The sequence below is a fragment of the Pseudorasbora parva genome, chromosome 17 (genome assembly GCF_024679245.1).
Source record: "Pseudorasbora parva isolate DD20220531a chromosome 17, ASM2467924v1, whole genome shotgun sequence".
In the NCBI taxonomy this organism is placed as follows: Eukaryota; Metazoa; Chordata; class Actinopteri; order Cypriniformes; family Gobionidae; genus Pseudorasbora; species Pseudorasbora parva.
This window is the reverse complement of record NC_090188.1, coordinates 18,307,143-18,325,128: the sequence shown is the minus strand read 5'-3', so window position 1 is coordinate 18,325,128 and position 17,986 is coordinate 18,307,143. Positions and strand designations below refer to the sequence as shown.

General features: G+C 36.1%; 2 protein-coding genes across 4 annotated transcripts in view; one reads left to right on the top strand and one right to left on the bottom strand.

The window, feature by feature from the left end:
• Positions 1-59: 59 nt before the first annotated feature.
• Positions 60-1,054, bottom strand: si:ch211-223p8.8 (dual specificity protein phosphatase 13A family protein). Its single transcript, XM_067421934.1, has 3 exons — positions 895-1,054; positions 591-808; positions 60-262 (listed from the first exon to the last, which is right to left on the bottom strand). Exons 1-3 carry the CDS (start codon positions 1,032-1,034, stop codon positions 60-62), a joined length of 561 nt encoding a protein of 186 aa, XP_067278035.1. The 5' UTR covers positions 1,035-1,054.
• A 1,711-nt stretch (positions 1,055-2,765) lies between these two features.
• Positions 2,766-17,986, top strand: part of slka (STE20-like kinase a) — a 29,925-nt gene continuing 14,704 nt past the window's right edge. For all 3 annotated transcript variants that reach the window (XM_067422054.1, XM_067422053.1, XM_067422052.1), the window contains exons 1-5: positions 2,766-3,690; positions 8,065-8,229; positions 12,890-12,938; positions 13,889-14,038; positions 17,889-17,961. In XM_067422054.1, the coding sequence (XP_067278155.1) occupies positions 3,541-3,690; positions 8,065-8,229; positions 12,890-12,938; positions 13,889-14,038; positions 17,889-17,961 (587 nt within the window). In that variant the 5' untranslated portion in view covers positions 2,766-3,540. The remainder of the gene's footprint in view (positions 3,691-8,064; positions 8,230-12,889; positions 12,939-13,888; positions 14,039-17,888; positions 17,962-17,986) is intronic.

Below are 17,986 nucleotides of genomic sequence, written 5' to 3'. Positions count from 1 at the left end.
TATTTAAAAAATGTTTGAATTTGATTTCTGAATTGCATACTTGCGTAAAACATATCAAGCTACTTTGACTGTGCCTTGCATTTTAATTCATTGCCGAGAGTTATTAACTGTTTTAGAAATCCTCTGTTTGGAAAAATCCATCTTCTTTCTTTCACTTTCAAGATGGCATCCACCAGAGAGTAATTGCAATATATCATTAGGTAAGCTAAGACCAAAGCAGCTGAACGGCTCACTCCCACAGCACAATGCACAAACAGTTTAGCTGTTGAAAAGAGATACAATGAATCTGTCAGTAACAATGTCTCTATCTATCTATCTATCTATCTATCTATCTATCTATCTATCTATCTATCTATCTATCTATCTATCTATCTATCTATCTATCTATCTATCTATCTATCTATCTATCTATCTATCTATCTATCTATCTATCTATCTATCTATCTATCTATCTATATCTATCAAATCAAAAATTATTTTCAGAAAAATAAATTAGATAGGCCTACCAATTAATAATTCAGGATAACCATGATTGTGTTAAACAATTTTTTTTTTTTTAAATAAAATGCTAATGAAATGTTTTTACATACCACCTGTTGTGCTGAGAGCATCATGAATGTAGTGTGCTGAAGGGTAGAAAAAAGGGGAAATATCAAATGTAGGCAGATCATTTGCCGGAACGCCGTAGTACTTCACGGTTGTCCCATAAAAATCATCACTTCCTTTGCAACACATTTTACCATGTGCAGCATTTAAAACGTGAGTTATACCCAGTCTCCATAGGCCATATCTATCATGAGACATGTACCTGTTTATGAAAGAATGACATAGTAAACCTCTAATATTTTCTTTTAATCAACGCATTCAAAATAAGTCACATACAAATGCACTTACATATCCCCCAGAAACAAATTAGGCCACACTTCATCGACATGGTTACAGGACAGCTGACCCCCATGTAATATATCCTCCACCTCTTCAATAGAGGGCGTTTCAGACAAAATATTGCCCACTGTTTGATCTACATTCTCCATTTTCGAGAAAAACAAGAGCATTTGAGAGAGCCCACAGTAGGCTACATGAGTGACATTTCCAGGTGTGATACTTCTGCATTATTCTGTTAGCCCCAGTAGATGTCAGTGTATGGCCACTTTATATAAATTTTATTCAATAAGTAATTTTTCCAAGTACTGCTAATCAAATTTGAGCCTATACACAGTAGCAATGAACCAAAATCACATTTTCAAGCATGTGGTATAAATATATATGTGGTATATATTTGAAAACAGTAGCCTATATTTTTATAGAATAGTTTGGGAGAATCAATAAAATGTCAGGCCTTTTAGACCTCTGTGAAACTAGAAAACTTTAGGCCAATCAGTAACACTGTATCCAGCATATGGTGCAGTATGCCTGTTCATACCACTTGAGCGTTACAAAGTAAAAATATATTTAAAAAACAAACAAAAAAACAACTTACTAATGGGCAGTGTGCAAATATAACGAAGAAGCCAATAAGTTAGAGAAACAATTGGACAGACCGGTGGAAGATGTTATTAGTTAAAAGTAAAATGTATAACAGGGGCATAACTAGACCAATTTTAGGTTTGAAATATCCACCCAGCCTCTCTAAAAATTCAATTAATATGTATTAATAATATAGGCCTACACTAATTTGTGATTGCCTCAATCCCCTTTAAAAAGGTGGCAGGCTTAAACTCCTCCCATATAGTCTGCATTATACAGCCGGTTCATCAACCCATAGCCAGGCCAGAGTCCCATCCACTGTAAAATCTGGGCTTATTCATTTATGAAATTCCTTTCATCAAAATGCCATGAGACTTTTTGACTTTTCCTTCTACTTCAGGGTCATACTTTAGGTGCAATAAAATTGCTAACATTGCTTATAATAATAAATCTAAAAGCAAAATGTGTGAAAAGATTTTGGAAATGGCAAACGAGCTAATGAGTGTTCCTCTGCAGCCATCTACTGGTTATAGTAATTTCATGTCATTTTCGTGCTAAAAGTGTGTTTGTTTTCCACCAGGTGACAGAAACCCTCCACTAAAGCATTACAAATTTCCCATCTCCATGAATGAAAATGAGAAATGTAGATTAGCCTACCTCTTTTAATTGTACAAATGTAGAGTTTTATTTAAATAGCCTAATATTTTACTCACATATTGCCAATCTTGACAATTACAGTAAAATATAGCGTTTATATTCTTAATATCAATGTATGCTATCTGGGTATTTAAAATTATTATAAAATAACTCAATATTCAGGGATTGACTTGATAGGTAGCCCTACCTGCTGTATTGTTCTTACCTACCCTAGTACACAAACAATATAGGCTATTGTTTTTTTACACCCTCATTGGGGCTATTCGCCCCTGCTGTATAAAAAATAATGACTTTTGGGATTGAGAATGTTAGATGTTCTAGCCTACAGGCTTTGGCATCTGGAACTCCGTGACTTGAGTGTTTATGTTGTTGTTGTTTTCCACAACAGTGTTTGCTTTTTTCCTTTCAAATAGGGCCTACTGATTAGGCTATAGAACTCATAAGTGTGGGCTGTGAAGGAGCAATATCAGTAGTTGTTCGGTTAATTTATTTATTCATTTATTGGTGGTGAATGATACAAAGGATTCGATATACTGGGATGGATCAAATCCCCTACCACGTTACTGATTTTAATTCAGAACAGTGCTGCCCTCTAAACAGCCAGCACCAACTGCGCATGCACCAGTTTTTCCACTGCCGGGCACGCGCCTTCCCTATCCAAACGCACGCGCTTTGAGTTCTCCCGCAACATCCTCGAGAAGTTAGTCACGAGAGACCCGAGCGAACGTTGAGCAAGTGAGCAAGGCGCAAGAAACATCCATTTCAACACCGCGAGCGGGGTCGACGGTCTTGTTGGTCTCCTTCAATCGGTTTTTATCGAGACGGTTGTGCTTGGCTAAGCTGTAACACACACCCCTCCCGTGAGCGGTAGACTGGGCTCAGACAGGAGTTTGGTCATCAGCATCCGCTCAGCATTTTTACGGCGTGCTAACTTACGTTACCTATCCGCCTCCTCCTTTATGGATTTAGCTGTACCGTAGTTTTTTAACGAAACATATGAATACAAGATAATTTTTTGACTGCGTGGCTTTTTTATCACACGGGTGAGGTAAATACAGAGAAGGACACACATGTAGCCGTTGTGAAGCTAGCTGAGGAAGTGGACTGTTACTTTTCCATCCCTGTATGGTGGAAGGAGTTGCTCGCCTTGATGATTCGATGTTATGGAGACGCGAAATGCCAAATAAAGACTGATCTCTGTCACTTTCAGAGAGACTAATACCTTCGCCGCCATTCACAGGATTACTTGGCGCTGTCGGCAACTGTACAGTTAAATGAGTTAGCTGGAAATCGATCATCCAAAGCTAGCCCATTAGCCAACTCCCCAAGTTATACGTTTAGTATAGTATTAACAGATCGGTTTATGTCGTGTCGGTTCTTTTTTTAACCGTTAGACATATAAATTGCCTTTAGAAGATGTCCTTTTTCAATTTTCGGAAGATATTTAAGCTGGGCACGGAGAAGAAAAAGAAACAGTATGAGCACGTTCACAGAGACCTCAACCCCGAGGAGGTGTGGGAGATTGTTGGAGAACTTGGGGATGGAGCCTTTGGGAAAGTCTACAAGGTAAATATCCAGTAGGTGATTGAGTGTATTAGTATTGTTCCTCTGACTTAACTGATTCATTTAAAGGGGCAGTTCACTCCTAAATGTAAACGTTGTCATTATTTGTTTACCTATTACCCATTTCCATACCTGTATGACTTGATCTATTCTGTGGAACAAACAAAACAAAAAAAGAAATGTTGCAAGAAACTGACAGCGCAACTCCAGTAAATTGCGTCTGTTTTCCATGAAAAGTGAATAGTGACTGAGACTCTTTCTGACCAATATATTCTTTTTTTGTTCCACAGAAAATAGGGTGATTACAGAACTTTAATGTCATGGGGAACAATCCCTTTTAACTGATTAGATCATCTTATGGTTTATTGCCATTCCATGTGGTGTTATCATGAACGTGATTTCCTGACCATCCCTGACACTTTGTTTCAAACAGCTTGACTAATATCTTGACGTTTTAGTATGCTCATTTCATCATAGACAAAAATTAAACCTGAAAGTTAATTTGGGTTCAGGCGTACTATTATAGACATCTAAGTTTTAGTCGTAGTATAGCAAAACTATAAGCTGGTATGGTTATGAAAAAAGAAATGTAACATCATCATGATACGCACTTGCAGATATTTATATTTTGGGACACTATTTAATGGAGAGGCCATATTTATATTTAATAAGACTTGACAGTATTATAATTAACTGTAGTAACAATGGTATTTTGGCAGAAACAATGGTTACAATGGCATATTTTTCTAAGGGCAGTAGAGAAGTAAAGGATGTAAATATGTGGCAACTTCATCATAAAATGTAGAGTTTTTGAGCACAACGACTTTCTATTGTTAAATTAATACAAATTAAGTGCACAAAAAGAGTCAAACACACATATTTGTAGTAGTATTTGGATTTATATAAACTCTTTACGTTGTATATCTTATTTTTGCTCGATTTGTAGAACCAGTTGTAGTTGGTAATTAAACCTCACATAATTCACACCATTCCTGTCAGTCCATGCCTGCTTCAAACTCACTTTAATCTGTTGAAGAATGTTTCCGTACTGCTCCTGTTTATGGAATGCATTGTTTTTGTGACACCACAAGTTGGGTGTGACATAGCCTACGAAATAAATTCTACACACATCTTTGAGATATCATTCAGTGACATGATTGATATGCAGACAGATGAGTTATTTTTGTTCTTTGTTGTTCAAGAGTCTTCACTGGTTTATGCACAAAACTAGCTAAAATCAGTATGTCTCAAGTTTATGGACATCTTATTTTGAAATGAGTATTTGTAAGAAGCTGTCTAATGAGGAAGTAACTCCCTTTGTATAGCTTGAATGAATAGAGTATCTTATGCAGAGGTGTGGAGAAGTTGATCTATTCTACAGAGTGAATCAGCAGGATCTTCCTGCCTCAGTTTTGCAGTCATGCATGCAGTGTTGCTGGGGGTGTGGGTAAACATCTGTTACTCATGTGGTTTACCAGAGGGTCACAGTTTCTTTTCCGTTTTGCTGTCTTTCATCCCTCTTTGTTTTGAGTTTCTTTAAAAAAAATAGTCAAAGCAAAACAAGCTAACATTAAATTAATGTGCATTTCTGGTGGTCAGTGAATTTTTTCAGTGAATTCTCTTCCAAGGAGGAAAACAATGTAATAACTTTCCTCTGAAACAATTTTGCTTGTCCAGTGACATCCCTTAGGCCATACTGGCTGGTGGATAATGGGGTTTAGGCATTGTTTTTAGCATTCAGTGTTTTCCAAAGGGACATAATCAAGTCCTGTTATTAGGGCTGCTAATCGATTAAAATATTTAATTGCATGATTGCCATGAGTTAACTCGAGATTAGTCTCAACTTAATCGCACGTTTTTATCAGTTGTAAATGTATTTTAAATTAATGTTTCAAGTTTTTAATACTCAACATGGGTATGGACAAATATGCATGCTTTATTCAAATGTGCGTTTATTATTAGTGAAACCATACTCAGAGCATGAAGATTAGACATGTATAAAAGGTCATGGATGTTTTTCATGTCTCAGCCTAAGCTTGAATTCAGAATAAGCAGTGATTTCTCTCATTTTAAGAATATAAATAAAGGGAGTTTTTACACTGGTTGTTTAGTTCAGAACAGGGCACAGTTCATATGAAAAATTGGTAATGTGAAGGCTGTCATGCGGTCCTGGGAGTGCAACATTACCACACCATACCTGGAGGTGGTCTATATTCCACGAGTAGGAATAGTCTGCGCGTTCCTTATTGAAATGCCAGTATTTTGTGTGTGTGTGCAAGTCATCTGTGCATTAGTAAAAATTGACCTTCTGGTGACGTTCAATTACTAATTGATGGAATCAAGTCTCCCCACCCCACTTTTTTACACTTGGATGTACATAGCAAAATGTAAGAAAAGATGTTTGACTTTTGACTCTGAAATCTTTGTTTGACTGGTGCCTGATCTGAATTTGCTTTTTGGATTCATTGATCAGTCTATTGTCTTTCTTTTATCACTGAGGTCTCTCTTTGTGTATTCTTATCGGCACAAGTACAATACAGTCATACATACATACATACATTCTCTCTCTCTCTCTCTCTCTCTCTCTCTCTCTCTCTCTCTCTCTCTCTCTCTCTCTCTCTCTCTCTCTCTCTCTCTCTCTCTCTCTCTCTCTCTCTCTCTCTCTCTCTCTCTCTCTCTCTCTCTCTCTCTCTCTCTCTCGGGTTGTGTTAATTTCCTGTCGGTCTGAGGGTAGAAACAGGCGTGAAGCAGTACAAGTAAAATTGAGAGAGACTATGTTACAATAAACTCTTATCCACTCACACATTTTATGGTGTACTTGACTTTCCTTTCTCTGTCTGCTCTTCTCTGTTTTCGGGTAGCTGTAAACACTCAGAGGTTGATCCCAGAATAGAAACTGTGTTCCTTGGCATAGATAAAGGATGGTTTGAATGGAATAACGTGTTACACCCGCCATTAGTCACTTCTGCTTTGAATGGAATATTCTGGAACTGTTAGCTAAGGCAAACACTTAATACAACTAGAACACTTTTTTGCATTGTAGTTCAAATAGGGATGACCTCAAAGCCTGGTGGAGATATGTATTTCCTCAAACAGCCTCTGGCACGCCTGTAGAATGAGGTAACCCTGTCATGTTTCTGTTTTTTTCTTCTGCTTTTTTAAATAGATGTTGTTGCTTGTATCAGTTGCAGGTTACAGGGTGTGGCTAATTTTTAGAAGACATTTCTGTTTTTTTTTATCATAGATATTCATATCTCATATTCAGTATTCCAGAATTTCATAATACAGTTACAAAAGTGACTTCAGTTGTCTTATTACTCAATAACATTTGAGTATTGTAACAAAGGAGTTAGTTAGCCAATGTGCTTTGATGGTTATAGGTTTCATGTCTCTCCTGTTGGAGTAAAGCTGTGAATAAGTGCTTTTGTAATGAATTAGGTCAAAGGCAATATACTAATCTCAGGGTACATAGAGGAATTTGTTTCTTGTTCAGCCATTTTACAGGTTATAAAATGTTCCTTCTTTTTACCAATAGTTTTAGTTTATATTCTGTTTACTATGTAGTGCTCATGCCATTAAAACAATGCCTAAAATGTGGTAGAAAGCTACACATATTAGACAGTTCAGAAGTCAAGTTAAAAAAAAGTCTGAATGCACTCTTTCAGGGTGTTTCTAAATGATTTTTTTTAATGTTTTATCACACCTCCCGAAATAAGACTTTTACACTTTTTATGTGAAATAAGTTTGGCCTGCAGATATTCCATTTTCAGTAAGGTACTCCACCTGGTCTTCCATTAAAGATGCGAGAGGACGTACAGCTAATAAAAGGAAGAATCCCTTCATATGTTGGCAAAGGGGGGTTTAAGCTTGGAAAATGTTACTTTTTCTTATCTTGTAATCAAACATTCCTTTTACATTTAACTCTGTGTGAAGCTCTCGTTGTCATCGTCTTGGAGAAAACAGATTTGTTGGCTGGCAAACCTCAAAGACGGTCAAACACTAGTCTCCCAGAAACCAGTTAGAAGTTTATTGTGCTGCCATATGCATTTAGCAATGGATTGTAGGCAGTATGTGGGCATGACGTCTGAGGCTGAGACTAGCAAAACTGAGCTTCTAGTTATTGATTTCATCTGATTGGTTGTCTGTGCTCAGAGTAGAGGTGCACCATAGATGTGTAACTCACAACAACACTAACAGTTATTACAGGACAGATGAAAATGTGTTCAAGATAAAAGAAAATGATCCTTTGAGCCCCTGGCACTGACATTAAAAAGCTGCATTAGGCTTTGAATACAAGGCCTGTACAGGATCATAGAAGCCATCGTATGCATGTGCTACCTACCTGTTGAATGTTTCACACTTTTGCTTTTGTCACAGGCTCAGAATAAAGAGACTGGAATCCTTGCTGCAGCTAAAGTGATCGATACCAAAACTGAAGAGGAGCTAGAGGACTACATGGTGGAGATTGAAATCCTTGCCTCCTGTGACCATCACTACATAGTCAAACTGCTGGATGCTTTCTATTATGAGAGCAAACTATGGGTGAGTGACTCTTCTCATGAGGGGTTTGGTTACTTTGGCTGTACTACAGCCAGACACATGCATACACATGCACACACACAGACATTGACCTCTGTAGGAGGAGTAGGAGTGAGAGCACACTTCACTCTCGCCTTGCTCATCAAAGAGTAGCACTGTGTTGTTGGATAAGAAGTGTTTGTACACAAAACAAACTGGATCTTGCTGTGTTTTTGTCACATACTTCCGTGCCATAGTTTTGAATTAAGATTTTAATTTTGTATTTTTTGTTTGTGTTTTTTTGTCAAACTAAAATGTTTTTTCCCCATAATAAAATCTTAAAGGGTTAGTTCACCCAAAAATTAAAATTCTGTAATTAATTCCTCATCCTCATCTCGTCATCTTCGGAACACAAATGAAGATATTTTTTGATGAAATCCAACAGCTTTCTGGCCCCTCCATAGACAGCTATGCAATGGGAACTTTCAAGGCCCAGAAAGCTAATAAAAAAAAACGGTAGTAAACTTCTTGTTAAAGGGGTCATCTCATGGTACATGCACTTTTACAAGCTGATTGTATGGAAATGTGTGTTGGCAGTGCCTGTACACAACCATCCTATAATGATAAAAATCCATCAAGTGTTTTTTTTTAATTCTCCTTAGATGTTTTCCCCTGTCTCAAATCGATCCGTTCGATGTGTGACGTCACACTATCAAACACCCCTCCTAAGACTGTTGATTGACAAGCAGCGTTTCATCTCAGACCCGCCCTGAGTGAGCTCAAGCTGTCGTCGTTACCATAGACATCATATAGGTTTCAAATCTATATGATGTCTATGGTCTTTACAGTCCGCCATTGTATAAGTAGAGACGCTGGGCGATTGTAGTTTTCTGTTCTTGGGAGTAATAATGAACACAGCAGTCATTCTGATGTTTCTAAATCCGAACATTTCATTCAGCTGTTCCTGAATAAAGATCTGTACCAGCTCTTCGTGTTTTTGCTGCCCCTCCACAAGAAGTTGAAACGCTTCACGATGAACTGCAGCTAAAGTTTACAGGGTAACGCTAAATTATGGCATGCTTTCTATTAGTGTTGTCACGATACCAAAATTATGACTTTGATACGATACCAGACTAAAATACCTCGATACCGATACTAAATCGATACCACAATAAAAATCAAACAAAAACAGATAATATGAATAATATGACAACATAACTTATTATTCATTGTTTTATTTTTGTTACTAAAAATTCACTTGGCCAGCATGTTCGTGTCCTGGTTTTTGACCATTCCCTCCTCTTATTGCTATAATAACTACATGCCAGTGTGAAGATCCTCACAGAGATCACATTATCAATCATGTTATCATTCACTAACCTTTCGCTTCTCAACAGGTTGGGATGAACAAAATCTTATTTTATGATTCGAGTAATTTAATATTTTTTAAGATGTAATCTTATAATTTTAATATAGATTTTTAGTTGTGTCTTGTTTTTAAAAATAAACAAAAAATGCAAATTACAAACAATATGACAAAGTTCTTTATTTTTCAGCTTCATTAGGCCTAGTTAACAGTAGCAAGTCAAGAAAGAAATTAAATAATCAAGTATATAAAACTGCTTACTTAGTCTTCACTCTATAATTTAACTATACACTGATTCTTAATACATATATTTTAGTTATTTAGCCAAACGTGGTGGTTTTCTATTTTTCATTGTTTGCTTAACATTAATCACAGAATATTAGGTCTGGCTTAAGACCTGCACTGATCTAATTACCTCAGTTGTAGGCTACACGTTAACTAAATACATCTCTGACTGTGTTTAACTGAATACTCACCAGACCGTGCATTTTTACATATTTTTGACCATTCAAACCCAAATAATAAGCCGTGAAAGAACTGAAGGGCGATCGCATGTTTGTTGTCTGAAAGGCGTGCACGCGCGCTTCAGGTCAAAGTCCGGCAGTACAACAACGTCCCGCGCTTTTTCTTCTCATGCGCGCATATTTCTGTTGCTTTCTTTATCATGCGTTGCGCTTATTTAACTCTTCTACTTCTAATGTTTATTGAACGGCTAAAGCAGAGCTCTGCACACACGTCCTGACACCTGCTGTCACACATCCACGCACATTAAGAAATGCAGCTCACAGGCGCTGTCCCCCTTAAAGTACCTGTACTAATAAAAGTCCATATCGTACCGTTTGTAATAGCAGGGTATCGCAATACTTTTCTAGTACCGGTATATCGTGCAACACTACTTTCTATGTATGATGTTCTCAATATAATTCATAATCCCACGTTTATAATCAACAACATGTTATGGTTATTGTGTTATTACAAACTGTGTACGCTGGTTTTAAAGTTAATGTGGATGTGGTAAGTTAACTTTAAGCTTAATTATGTAGATGGTTTATAACAGTGTCTGTTACTGTCTAAAAATAAATCGTGTTGTAACAGTTATTACAATGCATAGATAACATTACGCATCACTGACAAACTGACATTAACAGAAAAAAGTTTTTATTGACATTAGCTGTAACATCAATATGTCAATGAACTAAGGTATACATCAGTAAACACATAGCATTCACGCAACATTACCCTGCCAGTACATAAAGATAGAACAAAGTGACATAAGTGTCTTTTTAGCCTTAGATTTAATTGATAGTTGATCTTTTTTACAGTCTATGATCTGTCCTCAGAGTCACGTGTAACAGTTATTTCGCCTCTGTTGTTAATGGCAACACTCCTCGCACCACCCCACACAACAGAGGGGTGGGGTCATTCTTCATTTAAAGCCATATGCACCGAAAAGGCTTGGTGAAAACAGAGCTGTTTTTGACCAGGTAAAATGAGTGTTTTCTTACAATACTAATGAGAATTTTAAATTAAAGTATATTGCAAAGTTTTCATTTAGACACCAAAGAATCATATTAACTTGTATAAAAGTGCCTTTAAAATAGTCCATGTGACTATATTTTATGTACTTTTATGTGCAAAAATAACTTTATTAAAGAATTTAGCTTGAAAGTGGTCATTGCGTAGCTGTCTATGGGTCAGAAAGTTCTTGGATTTCATTAAAATATCTTGATTTGTCTTGTGAAGAACACAAATTAGTATTTTTAGCTCCAACCGTTGCTCGTATAATGCATGTCAATGGGGTCTCATTGACATGCATTATATGAGCAAAGGTTGGAGTTAAAAATCTTAATTTGTGTTCTACTGAAGAAACAAACACACCTACATCTTGGATGTCCTGGGGGGGTAAGCAGTTAAACATCCAATTTTTATTTTTCGGTGAACTATCCCTTAAAGATGTTGTGATCCAATCAAATCCTGATGGATAAAATCAAGTTCCTTCCCACATTATTTCCCCTTCAATAATGGCCAGAACACATCACAGGATTTTGTTAACAATAATAATAAAAAAAAGTATTTCATTTTTGATAATATAATATTGAATAATGACAATGTCGAGCCCTATGAGCTCCATAATAGTCCACAATAATCCCTCTCTATTCATCCATGTCCAAAGAGTCAGCGGATCCTATTTTTCTACTGTAGAGCTCCCATGATAATTACAGCAGGATGGTTTCATATGATCCTTCCCTCTGCGGTTGGCATGTATAGAAGGATAATGGCCTATTTCAAATGACCACAGAAAGTGCTCATGAATTAATTAGATGCAAGTCCAGTCTGCTTAGCCTGGCTGCTAATCAAGAGATATGAATGCACAGCTCATAGCTGCACAAGCAAGCTTCTTAATGCGTAGAGAGATTGTGCCTACGCTTAAGTGTCAGAGCTGTGTAAAATATTCATAGAAAGCTGACTAAAATCTGCACAGCAGTCAATTGTTTGTCACGTTATGTTACATAAATCTCCAGCCTCCTGTCAGTGTTCATAGTTAATTCAGATGCTGCTGACTTTTCATGAGTTAACTGTATGAAAGCCAACACTAGTGAAGAGGTTTGTCCAATATTGTTATGTTCTCTTTCTAGTTTTTGATGAGATTGCTTATGTTACTATGGTGTATTTCTCTCCTCTCATGGGATGGAGCATAATATAGAGTTTGTATTGATTTTTCTGCAGCACCTGTTACCTTACAAACCAGCTGCTATGGTCAGTGTAATAGGATGGTGTTCACTTACATAATGCTGTTATCATTTCACTCAGAGGCTTAAGTTTCATTTATGACTGCACTGCTTTTGGTTGCCATTATCCAGTATACCAAAAAATAAGTGAATGCTTGAGTAACCTAATAAAACTAGAAATTGGGTTAGTAATTTTACTAAATGTTCTCATCTCATCATAGCCATTCTAATGATACCTGAGAGGGGCATTAGCAAAGACCTCTGAACAGGTTTGTAAGTGAAGTCATCAGTGCTTTAAATTGAAGTCAGAAGAAACCAATAATACAATTTTTTGTGGGAAAACGTTATACTTTTTCCAAGATTCTTTGATGAATAGAAAGTTGAAAAGTACAGCATTTATTCAAAATAGAAATCTTTTGTAACGTAATAAATGCCTGTACTATGCCATTCAATTCATTTAATGTGTCGTGCATTATTCCTCCCTATTGTGTCATTTGATGGAGATGTAAACACTACATTGCAAACTGTAATCAGTGTCATTATTAGTTAATTCATCTTCTGGATCTCTTTCTTTCTCCTCTTTCTTTAGATTCTCATTGAGTTTTGTGCCGGAGGAGCGGTAGATGCTGTGATGTTGGGTAAGTTTAATGGTCTTTGTTTCACTGAGGGTAATATAAGCACTGTGGTCGTCTGAGTCTGTTCTACTGTGCGATGATGTTCCATTCCTCCAGACCTCGCTGGCACACCAGCACGCTGTGCTCATTTTTGCCACTGGACTGGACCCATATAATTATCAACGTCAGTTTTTTTAAGGAGTGGTTAGGCTCTTTTTAAAGCTACTCAGCCTTTTTCTGTATTGGATGGGGAAGCCTTGTTGAAATGTCCCCACACGGATCAGACCTTTCTGTGACATGCCATGTCAGCAAGTTCATAAGTAGACTTTACACAATTTTCATGGCTCTCTGTGGTATTGATTCAGCCAAAATCAATGCTTAAATGTCTAACATATGGTCCCATTTCTCCTCTTTTTGTACAGTGTTGTCTTTACCATTTACAAAAGCTGTTTCCAGTCACAAATCTTGTCACCATAGTTGACAGAATTTTTTTGGCAGTTGTAAACAATGTAACGTGTAAGAATAAAACCTCTCCTCCTTATGACTGTTTAGTCTTCTGTGATGAAAATCTGGCTACTTCTACATTTAGCCTGTAAGAAAGGAGTTGCTGGTGGGAGGTGTTGGGGTGAGGAGGTGTTTTTTTTTTTTGATGGGAATGCTTTTGTTGACTCACTGTTTGCGCTGTTATAACTCCCTCTGATGCCTTCTGTCTCTTCTGTAATGGCCTATCCCAGCAGTTCTGCTGTAAAAAAGGCAGTTCACATTGCTGCAGTCAGTGTGCACAACAGCCAAGAACAAGTCTATTAATAAAAGTCAGAGCCCTTTGTCACTGTTATGTTGTAGTTTATTTGTCTAGTTTAACTTGAATAAGTATCCCGGCAAAAAAAAAAAAAAAAATCTTTAACACTTTAAATAAAGTGTGTTTGCTTAGCAGTGACTCTGTTTACAGGCATTTTGCATGTGTATGTCTGCAGAGCTGGAGCGTCCACTGACAGAGCCTCAGATCCGGGTTGTGTGTAAACAGACGCTGGAGGCGCTGGTTTACCTCCATGAGAATAAGATTATACACCGGGACCTTAAGGCTGGAAATATTCTCTTCACCTCAGATGGAGACGTCAAATTGGGTAATGGCTTCATGAAGTGTGCTTAAATACTATGTTTGCACCTGAGGGACACTGCCTTAAAAAGAAGACAGTGTTGTTAATGTTAAATAAAACTAAAACTATTAAAAACAGTTGTTTTGTTTGAAATAAAATATAATTAGATGATATACTTAAATGAAATTAGAAATACATTTAGTTGAAGTTAAAGTACTAAAATTACAACAACAAAAATATTTAAATAGATGAAGCTAAATATTAAAAAATGTTCATAAAACAAAACGAAACTTTTTGAAAATGTAAAAAATAATCGAATTAAAAATATTAATAAATACTATAATATTATATAAATAATAAAAACCTATGTTTTACTGGCCCAGAATCTTTAAAGCCTGGAAGTATCAAAGAGTTTTAAAATTATGGTTTTCTGACCTTGAATTGTTGTCAAAATGAGTAAAATAAATTAACAAAAATATAAAATAAAATAAAAAATATTTTTAAATTTGATTTTATTTATTTTATGATTTTACATATAATTATAAAATGTTATAATTAGAATTTTATATTCTAACAATATGACTAACATTTTATATTCTATGAATTATGACAATTTATAATTGTAAAATTCAAATTTTAGAATTATGATGGATTATATATTTAAATTTAGCTTTGTTATAAAAAATTGGCTAGGAATTACTCTTTATAGATGTTTATGTGGCATACAAAATGTTTTTTAAGGTGTGGGACTGAAAGACATTTGTACTCTAATAAGTTGGACACAGTCACCTCTGATAACAGATCACTCTAAATTGTAATGTAGGCGCATGCATTTTCTGTAAAGCTGCTTTAAAACTATGTTTTGTTAAAAGCGCTACACAGATAAATGTCAACTCTAGTAAGTAGGGTTGTGTTTCCATAGCACATTACTAAAACATTTAATGACACTAAAAACAATACATTTGAAAATGTACCATAATTTAATAATAATGTCAGTAAAATTATATCGGCCTAATAACAGTCTTAGGTCCGAAACAAGCCTGCAGCACTCAAATTCCACTTTAAATATTTTCCCCCTGAAGTAAGTTTATGTCATTGTAGGCAGTTATTGTAAAGCGTTCGTTTTTAAATAAGTTTAGTTTAAGTTAGTTATTTGACGGGGGGTGACTTCATGTTTGACAGCTGAGATCGACATCATCTCTGAGTGAAGTTGTCACTGAGGCACTAACAGACTTTTTTTTGGTATTTTTGGAAGCAGATTGGAGCTTTAGCTTTTATTTCTGCATTTCCATAACTGTTTATTTCACACCAACATAATTAATTGTTCTGCATCTGTGAGAGTGTGGGCGGGCCTTTGATATTGCGGCTGTACTTCCTGCTCTCTACTGCGCAGACTCCGGTCCCACAATCACTACTGCGCAAATCAATCAATCAATCACCTTTATTTATATAGCACTTTTACAATGACGATTGTTTCAAACCAGCTTCACAATGTTAAACGGGACAATATTGCAATATAATTTGATTCGGCTGGACAGTTGTTCTGGAGAAAACGGTGATGTTATCAGCTTTATCATGTTTAGCATGTTATCATGTTATCAATTAATAGCATTTAGCATGTTATCAATGTATCGTATAGCAACAATGTTGGCAGATCAGTATTATAATTTGTAGAATTAAGACCTAATAAGTTAATTTTATTTGTATATTTAGTTTAATAACTTAGATCGAAAATTTAGCGTCCCCAACTGAGCAAACCAAGCCAAAGGTGACAGTGGCAAGGAAACCAAAACTCCAAGGGCATGATGAAGAAAAATAAACCTTGGGAGAAACCAGGCTCAGTCAGGGTGCCAGTTCTCCTCTGGCCCATTAACAAACAGTTTAAGATTATTATTCAGGCAACCTTACAGGTCAGAAATCATATTAGATTGGAATATTCTAAATTTCTGTGTATCACACAATAGACTGGTTTATTGAGGATCCCAAGATGTCAGCGCCGTGCAGAGCATCTGAAAGCATCAACTCTGGTCAGCGGAAACGGATGAAGTCGTGTCGTCCATATTTTTTTTGCGGTCTATGGTCCGAACACAGCACAAATCATCTGTAAAAATCAAATGGAGCTTCATACGCCGACTTAAAAAACAACATGTTTAACAATGTTAATTCTTCTCATATTTTCTCTGTCATTAATGTATGGTCCACAAGAAAATATTAAGCCAGTAAATTAAGATTGATATGGGTATATCATTATCATGAGTAGTGTTGTCACGATACCAAAATTATGACTTCGATACGATACCAGACTAAAATATCGATATATCGATACTAAATCGATACCACAGTAAAAAAAAAAAAAAGATAAGATACGATGCTTAATATGACAACAGTACTTATTATTATTCATGTTATTTTTTACTAAAAATGAATGTTGCCAGCATGTTCCTTATGGTTGGGCATCATTTTGATTTGAACAATTATTGATCAATTGATCAATTACTATTAAAATTATCTCACAAATTTTTGCTATCTCAATTTATTTTTTACAATGGGGTAATATAATTGTGTTGCAATAGCTTACACACAGCACAATAAAGCTTGATTTTGAATGGTAAATTGAATTTAAAAAGACGAGTATACAGTAATAAAATAAGAACAAATAAACAGATTACAAACAATAGCACAAATAAATGCAATAGAATAGAAGATACAAATTAAATAGACTGCTTTATTTTTTCAGGTAGGTCTAACATTCAGATAAGAAACTGAATAAAAAAATGCATAGTAATTACATTTAAAACAACATTGGATAATGTTCTTTGTAAAAAAATTCAATAGCGTACAGATGAAACTATTAAAGTTACACAAGTTGATCAGTCAAGAGCAGTGTGATCCTTTGTCTTTTTGTAGTTTGAATAACAAATGACTGTGGTCTCTTTAAGACTAACAGACGCTTGGATCCTAAACACTGTTCCTGTTACTCGTTCTTCCCGAACTGTTTGCGACTGTGTTTACATTAATACTCTTCCAGATGTGCACTGATTATTTTTTTGAGTGTATTTGACCAATAATAAGCTGGAAAAAGAAGCAAATGTTTGCACTTGTATCATGTCAGATGCGGCTTTATTACGGTAGGCTATGTGTGTGTGCTCTAGATGTGAGCACGAAATCTGCGGGGATTAGTAGAATTAATATATGTGCAATCCCGCGCGAAATTCAGGACGATCACACACTAACACTAACACACTGTCATGAGGAAAAAGTCCAGCAGAACGCGCGTTCGCCTTGCTCAGAGATTAACTGGGCTGAGTGAGAATATGCCGGTGTGTGTCAGCTCGCTTTCGGTCTGAGAGGAGAGCGCAGCTGGTATCGATACTGTAAAAACTGAGAATCGTATCGTTTCAGATATTCCAGTATCGATATATATTGAAATATCGATATTTTTGACAACACTAATCATGAGAATGCGCCATTAATGCAGCGACAGATGCCAAGATCTCAGAGAGTTTTGTTTCACTTTCAGGGAATAAGTGAGCGTGTTTACATGCATGATCGTAAGCGTAAACCGATCAAATCTTACCTTAATTTCTCCTGGCATGTAAACACATTAACTTGCATTCTTTGGGCCTATTAAAGTGCGATAGGATATTTAAAGCATCCTTATTAGGTACATCCAGACAGAGCAAGTTTTTCACAGTAAGTCATCCCAAACGTCTGGAAAAGTCAAATAAGTTCTGTTGTCAAAGTGTCATTAATTGGTTATCTTTGGTAATTAATAGGGGTGGACATATTTAATAGCCTATGAAAATCAATCTATTTTATACCATATTGCTGTCAGCCATACTGGATGTCTCTAATTTTGATCAATGTCTCTTCTCAGCTGACTTTGGAGTGTCTGCAAAGAATACAAAGACATTACAGAGAAGAGACTCTTTCATTGGAACGCCTTACTGGTTAGTCACTCAGTTTAAGTCTTGC